General features: G+C 46.1%; 1 protein-coding gene across 1 annotated transcript in view; it reads right to left on the bottom strand.

The window, feature by feature from the left end:
* Nucleotides 1–3,253: 3,253 nt before the first annotated feature.
* Nucleotides 3,254–10,009, bottom strand: part of mdfi (MyoD family inhibitor) — a 26,264-nt gene continuing 19,508 nt past the window's right edge. Inside the window, exons 4-5 of the mRNA XM_077003555.1 lie at nucleotides 6,260–6,538; nucleotides 3,254–5,941 (exon numbers count right to left, since the gene is read on the bottom strand). Coding sequence (XP_076859670.1) covers nucleotides 5,691–5,941; nucleotides 6,260–6,538 — 530 coding nt within the window. The 3' untranslated portion in view covers nucleotides 3,254–5,690. The remainder of the gene's footprint in view (nucleotides 5,942–6,259; nucleotides 6,539–10,009) is intronic.

The raw sequence follows: 10,009 nt of genomic DNA, 5'->3' as shown, positions 1-10,009 counted from the left end.
CCAGCATCGTTTCAAATGCCTCTTATCTTTGTTCACGTTTCTTGAAGGTTATAGTTGGCTTTAAGTCCGAGGCCCTTACAGGGTGAACTGGATTACTTGAAAAACAATAGCTGGATAGCCACCACTGCTCCCCCTTGAACCCTGCATTAATAAGACAGAGGCTCAATCCTCTGTTTGGCTCTCTTTGACTTGGGGAAAGAAGTTGAATTTCTATCTGCCAAAGGCAAGTCGTGCTTTATGTCAGGAGTATTAATTTATGATTTTCATCACAGTTGGTGACCTCTTCACCTCTATTAAAATGCAGGCTTTGTAATTTCATGGTTAATATTCAATAGCCACTTGTCCTCTGTTGCTGAAGTGTGAGAATATGAGAATATCTTGAGGGGATTGTTGGAAAGAGAGAGTGTGTGTGTGTGTGTGTGTGTGTTGTTTGAGGACACTGGGCTCATCGAATATCATGCAGATGTCCAAAGATGCGCTTGTTAACCACTCAGGCGAAGGGGAAACCCTTGAGGGGGAGAGAACGGGAGCTCGGGCTGCCCTGGACCGTCCCGGGGGCAGCATGGCTGACTAGGACAGTGGAGTCCTTCTCTATACGTGCTGGAACAACACTGAACACCCTAACGAGGACAGTGGAGTCCTTATCTACACGTGCTGGAACAACACTGAACACTCTAACGAGGACAGTGGAGTCCTTCTCTACACGTGCTGGAACAACACTGAACACTCTAACGAGGACAGTGGAGTCCTTATCTACACGTGCTGGAACAACACTGAACACTCTAACGAGGACAGTGGAGTCCTTCTCTACACGTGCTGGAACAACACTGAACACTCTGACGAGGACAGTGGAGTCCTTATCTACACGTGCTGGAACAACACTGAACACTCTAACGAGGACAGTGGAGTCCTTATCTACACGTGCTGGAACAACACTGAACACCCTAACGAGGACAGTGGAGTCCTTATCTACACGTGCTGGAACAACACTGAACACCCTAACGAGGACAGTGGAGTCCTTATCTACACGTGCTGGAACAACACTGAACACCCTAACGAGGACAGTGGAGTCCTTCTCTACACGTGCTGCGACAACACTGAACACTCTAACGAGGACAGTGGAGTCCTTATCTACACGTGCTGGAACAACACTGAACACCCTAACGAGGACAGTGGAGTCCTTCTCTACACGTGCTGCGACAACACTGAACACTCTAACGAGGACAGTGGAGTCCTTCTCTACACGTGCTGGAACAACACTGAACACTCTAACGAGGACAGTGGAGTCCTTATCTACACGTGCTGGAACAACACTGAACACTCTAACGAGGACAGTGGAGTCCTTATCTACACGTGCTGGAACAACACTGAACACCCTAACGAGGACAGTGGAGTCCTTATCTACACGTGCTGGAACAACACTGAACACTCTAACGAGGACAGTGGAGTCCTTCTCTACACGTGCTGGAACAACACTGAACACTCTGACGAGGACAGTGGAGTCCTTATCTACACGTGCTGGAACAACACTGAACACCCTAACGAGGACAGTGGAGTCCTTCTCTACACGTGCTGGAACAACACTGAACACTCTAACGAGGACAGTGGAGTCCTTATCTACACGTGCTGGAACAACACTGAACACTCTAACGAGGACAGTGGAGTCCTTCTCTACACGTGCTGGAACAACACTGAACACTCTGACAAGGACAGTGGAGTCCTTATCTACACGTGCTGGAACAACACTGAACACCCTAACGAGGACAGTGGAGTCCTTCTCTACACGTGCTGCGACAACACTGAACACTCTAACGAGGACAGTGGAGTCCTTCTCTACACGTGCTGGAACAACACTGAACACTCTAACGAGGACAGTGGAGTCCTTATCTACACATGCTGGAACAACACTGAACACTCTAACGAGGACAGTGGAGTCCTTATCTACACGTGCTGGAACAACACTGAACACTCTAACGAGGACAGTGGAGTCCTTATCTACACGTGCTGGAACAACACTGAACACCCTAACGAGGACAGTGGAGTCCTTATCTACACGTGCTGGGATAACACTGAACACTCTAACGAGGACAGTGGAGTCCTTATCTACACGTGCTGGGATAACACTGAACACTCTAACGAGGACAGTGGAGTCCTTCTCTACACGTGCTGGAACAACACTGAACACTCTAACGAGGACAGTGGAGTCCTTCTCTACACGTGCTGGAACAACACTGAACACTCTAACGAGGACAGTGGAGTCCTTATCTACACGTGCTGGAACAACACTGAACACTCTAACGAGGACAGTGGAGTCCTTATCTACACGTGCTGCGACAACACTGAACACTCTAACGAGGACAGTGGAGTCCTTCTCTACACGTGCTGGGACAACACTGAACACTCTAACGAGGACAGTGGAGTCCTTCTCTACACGTGCTGGAACAACACTGAACACTCTAACGAGGACAGTGGAGTCCTTATCTACACGTGCTGGGATAACACTGAACACTCTGCAGAGATCAGCAGTGAACCAACAGTGTTTAAACTAGAGGGTTGAAAACTGTCAGAGAGAGAGAAAGAGGAGAGAGAGAGAGAAAGAGAGAGAGAGAGAGGAGAGAGAGAGAGAGAGAGAGCAAGAGAGAGAATACAAACAAGGCCCCCTTCATCACAAATTACAGAATTGGCTTGGAGAGGCATTTCTTCTCAACGACTTTGGCAGCCCTTAAAGAACCTATTAAACTGAACTGTTCTCTGTTTCACAACAAAGCCGTACAGATCTGAGAAAGGCTAAATCGATTCCCAGCCGCAAGCTCTTCTACTCTGAAATGTAACCCTGGTGGCTGTCTGGCTTTTCAAGACAACATATCCAAGTATGATGACCTTCTATACCAAGACCTATTAAAATAATGAAATGAAAGATGCAATGAGTGTGACGATGATTCTGAGCTGGCTGTAGGTTTAGATACAGCAACATGTTTCCTGGTGCTGGTAATATACACATCCGTTCCAGCAGAATTCAGCCTTCAGAAACACTAACAATGAAAATTTGAATATAGCATCTGAACCTATGGGGTGGCAGCTAATAGAACTGTGATAACTCTGTAGGTCATGTACTTATAACAATATCACTAATGGCAAGTGGCCGACAACATTGCAAAGGATAAATGTGAAATGTCAACAGAGACCGTGTGGTTCAGGACGCCATCATCACCTCAGCAGAAAATCAGGAGACTGTCAAAATGAAGAGCTCTGATTTTGTGGCACTGTTCTTTTATTCCACAGAATGAATAAGGACCTATCTCCTCTCATCAAGTTGTTTATTATGGTTTATGTATTATCTCCAGTTTCTATTTCCAAAGACATCTACAAGATGTAAACATTGTAGAAAAAGGTCACCAAATGTGTTTGCCACCATACAAGGCTACATTCACATTACAAGCCACACTGTCCAATTCTGATTTTTCATTCAGATCAAATTTGATCTTTATGATTTACATTCATAACTTGATTTGATAATATTTGATTTCTGCACAGCCCTGAAAAATCTGATCTGATTCACATTAAGGCAAATAATCAGATTTGAGTCACTTCAGTCTTTAAAGTGAACATAGCCCAAGCTCGTTAGTCCTGACTGTTAATTCTCACTGTTGTGGATTCACTAAGGCACAAAATACACAACATTAAACTGACTACATAATTTGCACATCTGCTGATATTGACCTTTGGCAAAGAAGCACCAGCAATTATGAGTATGAACAACTATAATTACTTTTTTTTGCTCAAAGCTGATAAGTAGACTAAATCTAAATTCACAAATCACATCAAAAAGGAAGCTGAAAGAAAAACAAATATGTGGAGTTGAGATGTTTGGTACTATAGTACTAAGTATATAAGGACAACTGACTAATCAAACACAGAAATGTATATAATTTCAGTAATATATAATTCTCTCTTATTGGCTACACTATGGATTTTTAACCTGAATCAGGATGGCTTTAAAACTAATACAAACCTTGCTGATGATAAACAGTCTATTCAATCCACGTATATCACATAAAACAAATTTGGAGTGAAAACAGGTCCTAAAGCACATCATAGAAAGTGACCATGGTGTAATCTCTTTGTAATCTCTCTGTAATCTATAATGCAATCTCCCTGTAATCTCAATTGTAATCTCTTTTGAAACAAGCAGGTTGAGAATGCAGGCGCGTCCACCACCAGTTTGCCAGGCGAACTGCAACTCCAAGCCTGCTGCAACGTGCAGCCCAGGCCAGACGAAGCTCGGCCGGGCCAGACGAATCTCGTCCGGGCCAGACGAAGCTCGTCCGGGCCAGACGAAGCTCGTCCGGGCTAGACGAAGCTCGGCCGGGCCAGATGAAGCTCGTTCGGGCCAGATGAAGCTCGGCCGGGCCAGACGAAGCTCTTCCCCCACGGGTCCTGGGCAGTGGGGCTTTGGCTGAACTCCAGCACTTAGGCAAAGTTGGAAGTCAAAGAACTTGGTAATGAATGAACAAAACTAGGAAGAGTACAAAATGGTAGGAATGAAAATCACAGGATGGATGGAGAGAGTAAGAGTCCTCTCTGTTCACATATAGGAGGAAACGCACCAGGACAACTGTGCAAATGTTAAATAAACATAGCTCTTTCTCCAGCTCATATCCATATGTCCTGAACTCACAGTTTATGGCTTACGTAGTCCTGAACACTGTGGCTAAAGTCAGAAGAGTGCCTCAGGTGGCCGGTGGACTACAACAGTGTACTACAGTAATTCTGTGTACTACAGTAACTGTGTGTACTACAGTAACTGTATATTCAGAGATGACCATTTCCTTTACAATGAGTTGAGCTATGTTTAAACAAAGAGGAGGGGGTCAGCATAGCCAAACCGCTGAAATCAAATCTGATCTTTGGTTGCATTTTCTTGGAGAACACGAATTTAAGATCTTTTGAATACATGACGACATATTTAAAAAAAGGCACTGAATTGTTATTCAAGCATGGTTAGGGCATGCATTATTGAGGAATCTTAAACCACATAGTGGACTTAAACCACTGTGGAGTTTGGTCCTTGGGGGCAAAAAAAAATCATAAATAAAACCATTTGAGTTGAGTCCAATAACTATCCAAATCAAATGAAACCATTTGAGTTGAGTCCAAGAACTATCCAAATCAAATGAAACCATTTGAGTTGAGTCCAAGAACTATCCAAATCAAATGAAACCATTTGAGTTGAGTCCAAGAACTATCCAAATCAAACCTCCCAACATTTGAGAGGACAAAGTGCGACTCCCATGTTTTGGAGAACCTTGTCCCTTGATCTGACTTCTGTTAGAGAAATGAGTGGAGCAAATCTCTCCGTGGGTGCCATGATCACTGCGTGTCAACGCGTCAAGCACGTGAAGAGTCTGAAAGCAGACTAGAAATGTAGGAGGAATATTCCAGGTACACCTCCAGGCCTGGGCGTGAGCAGCACACCAGCTCTTGTACAGGCAGAGTTCATGAAAATGCAACTACAACTCCACGGCAGCATTCCCTGCAGCGCTGGCGTGTGACCGGTGGTGTGTCCTCGGAATGGCCCCGTCTCGTGCCCATTTCCTACCTCTCCCAGTCATATCCTGTTTCTCTCGGCCTTCCACGGACTCCGCGGAGTCCCGCGCAAACAACACGGCGCCCTCTAGTGGAGCGGAGGCTCAGGAGGAGAAGCAGAGGCCGCAGCACTCCATGCAGATCTCCAGGCAGTCGGCCGACTCGCAGCAGGCGTCGATGATGCCGCAGTCCATGTCGCAGGGCAGGTCACAGTCGCCGCACTCCTCAGAAACACAGCAGCAGCAGCAGGAGTCGCCCGACACACACCACCCACAGGTGGCGCAGTCCAGCACCATGTTGCACAGAGTCAGGAACTCACAGAAGAGGCAGGCGAGGATGCAGTGCACACAGCAGTCTAACACACACACACACACACACACACACACACACCCAGAATAATAGCGGATGCTCTGTAATGCTCCCTACAGATGGTCTAAATCAACAACACAGGCTTCCAACTGTATCGAAACAGCTAAAACAACAAAACTAAATATGAATAAATATATAAATAATGCAGGATCTAATGTTGTCCAAACACACCGCATCCCCCCCCCCCCCCCCCCCCCCCCCCCCCCCCCCTGCCTTTCATTCTCCTGACCACAAGCCTCCTGTGCAGTACCCACTCCCCTCTGCTCCTCCCGGTATGGTGCCGGACTGGCTGGGTTGTGCTCACCGTCCTGGGCCTCCGTGGGGATGTGTGATCCGTTGGACTTGGAGCTGCCCTTGCTCCTCTGACTGGTGAGGGAAGGGTTCGACTGCAGCTGTTTGGGCCCCTTGCGGGGCGGCGTGGACGTGGAGGAAGAGGACGAGGAGGCGGCCCGCAGGAGGGGCGGGCGTGGCCCGGCCTTGCTGCCGTGCGCCGGTGCCTTGTCCCCGTTTCTTGGTGCCGTGGCCCACTCTGGTGAGAAGGTGGGAGGCTCCCTCGTGGGCGTGGGCGTGGCCTGGGGCTGACCTGCGGGGAGAGGAGGCGGGGTTAGTAGAATGATGGAGTGTGTCCATCTATCATGCAGTTATTCTCTCCCTATAGCAAAATGATGTATAGCTGCATCGCTGTGGACCGGAAACTCATCTGGCGTCTGACTTCCGCTATTCAGATGTACCTCACACTCATTGATGCATTAACACACATCCATAAGCCACATGGGTTTTCCTTTGGAATACCAATGTGGACATGTGAATGAGTTACTAAGCGTTTTGATGACCGCCAGGCCCCTCTGCCAGAAAGAAAGCAGAGAATGGAGAACAGGCGGCTACATTTAACTTTCTTGGGTGAGCATTTTCCCCATGAGCCCCTCACAAGTTTCTTATTCCTAAGTGCATCAACCCTCCAGCTACTTTTAACCACAGGGAGATGTGTGTAATATATGCTCCCCATGAAATTCTGCACGCATTCACCCAGGAGAGGAGTGCGGGTGCGACAAGTCTCCTGCGGCCCAGTCAGGCTGGGGAAGGGGGTTAGGGGCCGGTTACAGGCACTGGGAGATTTACACCAGTTCTGGGAAACAGCCCTTCAACATTCACTAGGGAAGGGGGTGGGGGGAGAGGTCTTGAGGGGAAGAGTCCATGTGTTTGCAATATCCGCCCCACGCTAGCTAGCCAGCCGTCAGCAGCATGTCTGTGCGGTGGGACGACAGCGGCGTAATGTCATCTGTCGTCGGCCTCCGTGTAATCCGGCTTCTGCAGACGCATTCCTCCCGTCTTTATCCTTCCGTCTCACCTATTTTTTTTTTGCCCTTCCTACTTGGGCCATTTTTTTGTGACCCACTCACAAGGAGCCAAGGAAAGCCAACAAAATAAAAACAAATAATTGAACAAATGTGAATGAATAAAACAGAAATCATGAGACATGAATGGATTAGCATATCATTAGTCAAGAACTGGGGAAGAATTTGGATAAATAATGAAACACACAAACAACAGGACTGAGGATTTAAATCACATTCATCGTTATCCTTTCCCTGAAGGACACAAATACAAACGCTCCGACAAACAAGCCTCTCACAGAATACAAATACCACACAACACAAAGGAGTCAAGAGAAGACTTTAAAAACGAAACGACCGATAGATGCTTCGAATCTTAGAAACGTGGCTGGATAATTTAGAGTTCTGGCAACACAAGCAATGAAAACGCTTTCAGTGTTTTTCAAAGGACATTTTCAAGAGTCCATCTCCTTTGATTCTCTGGGAAACCAAGTGTAAAATACAGTTCTACAAAGAGCTGATGTGGCAAGCAACAGCTTCTGCTGCTTCAATAAAGATCACTTCTCTGCTCCATGTTTATATGAGCATTTTTAAGCCAGACGAAAAGAAGCAAAAAGGGCTTCGTTTTGGACTACAGCTCTAATAAAGCACTCAATTAACACTCAATTAAATTTTGCCCACAATGTGATGGACAAGCATTTAAATGGATCATGCGCTCTGGAGTTTGCCACTTAAAACAAGAGATCATGTCCAGTCATATTTCACCACTTCCAAATCTTAGCAGCAAAAATATGGTGAGGCCAGTCTCTCAGATTCTGATGCGTGGCGCAGGGGGTCAGGTTTTACGTCCAGGGGACGGTTGGAGGCCAAAGGCTCTCTCCAGTTCTCTGGTTCACATTGTGAAGATCAGATGTTGTCTCCACATGAGTTTATGGCCTACAAATGTTCTATGTGTTGCTCCACAAACCAGCTCAGTGCCAGTACTCTCTGTATTTTACTCTCGAGTGCCACGATACGCTAATTATGCTGGAGGAAAGAATAACTAGGTAAAATGCACACCTTCAGCGCCAAAACAAATACCACCTTGTCATAGAGAGAGAGAGAGAGAGAGAGAGAGAGAGAGAGAGAGAGAGAGAGAGAGAGAGAGAGAGAGAGAGAGAGAGAGACAGTAAAATGAGACTTTTGCTAAGACGTGTGTGTTCTGATGTTTAATACCAGTGCTGCACTTCACTGTGACCTCAACTCAGGCGTTTTGGGGGAGGACTGAAGACAGGCCAGTGAGAGCAGTGAAATGCCGTCCTCAGTGTATGAGATGTGCTGGATATTATTCTCACTGCAGTCCAAGAAACACACACACACACACACACACACATACACGTCTCCCTCCACCGCCAGACCACGGGGCCTCGCCGTCTACGAGACGGCGCATAAAAGTAAAAAGAAAAACAAAAGCATACATCAGAGGAAGTGTGGAGGAACCACACAGGCTGAGCAGTGCTACTCTTGGTCCTCCTCCAAAGTCACGCAACGAGTGTGATCGAAGAGTTTTTCATCTCTTCAAACCTTCACTCCACATGTTGGGTTTGTTAGAAGAAAATGGAGATGTTTCTTTTTACTCATTTATACACGTCAAAACTCCATACCTGCTACAAAGCCACAGCAGGTTGGATAATGAAGACATTACCATGAGTTCATAAGAGAATATATCAATATAAAATCCATATGTTTAGATTTAGACACTCTGATATTGGTAATTGGCTTCCACCCCAGTTCACTAAACTAGTCTATAAAATCAGAGCTCTCAAGTCTCTTAGTTAGCTGGGTTTACTGTAAGCAGCAGTTCTCATGCAATAAATAAATAAACACAACATCACAGTCCACAGGAGGAAGAGTGGGAGAGAAGGCGAGAGTGGGAAAGGGAAACATATAAAACATATGGAAGATGACATTAACACAGAAGGCTGGTTTCCCACACCGAAATCTGGACTACAAAGAACTTTTAACGCTGGATCACCACTGACATTCCAAGATTACACATAGTCCAGGAACAGGTTTAATTCCCTGTCCAGAAAACCAGCTCTGAAAGTTATAATACATTCTAGCTGATCTGCTAATGCTACTTGAGCAGATTTGATGGTCATATTGCTCAAAAACAAACAGCGCGACTAGATCAGAGATATAAAAAATGGCCACTGCCAGCCATATGATCCATTTGCTAATGTTACCCACAATATGATCCATCATATGACTGGTCATTGGATGTAGCAAAACATATGATGTATGTGTGCAGAAGGAACAGAAATTCAAAATGTCAATGCACTGTGCTACAAATATACAAAAGTAAATGAGCTCTGGATTTCATCTGACCTCATAATCCCTGTAAGGTTATAAGTAGACTACTTACAGGCATTTTCCTTTACTGAGATATACTTTAAACGGCGATAACAAGGGTCACATTCCTGCTCTGCTGTTGTTGTTGTTGATGTTGTTGAGTGTGGGCAGTAAATAGGCAGTGCCAGTTCTTCTGTGTGCTGTGGGGTAGGAGGAGTCGGTCTGTCTGTGCTCAGAACCAGAGGGCAGCAACACACACCGAGAAACTGCCTCAGTGCCAGCTCTCTCTCTCTTACACACACACACACACACACTCACACACACTCACACACACTCACATACACTCACACACACACACACTCACACACTCACACACACACACTCACACA

The sequence above is a fragment of the Brachyhypopomus gauderio genome, chromosome 1 (genome assembly GCF_052324685.1).
Source record: "Brachyhypopomus gauderio isolate BG-103 chromosome 1, BGAUD_0.2, whole genome shotgun sequence".
Lineage (NCBI taxonomy): Eukaryota > Metazoa > Chordata > Actinopteri > Gymnotiformes > Hypopomidae > Brachyhypopomus > Brachyhypopomus gauderio.
Note: the sequence above shows the minus strand (reverse complement) of the source record. Positions and strands in the feature narration are given on the sequence as shown.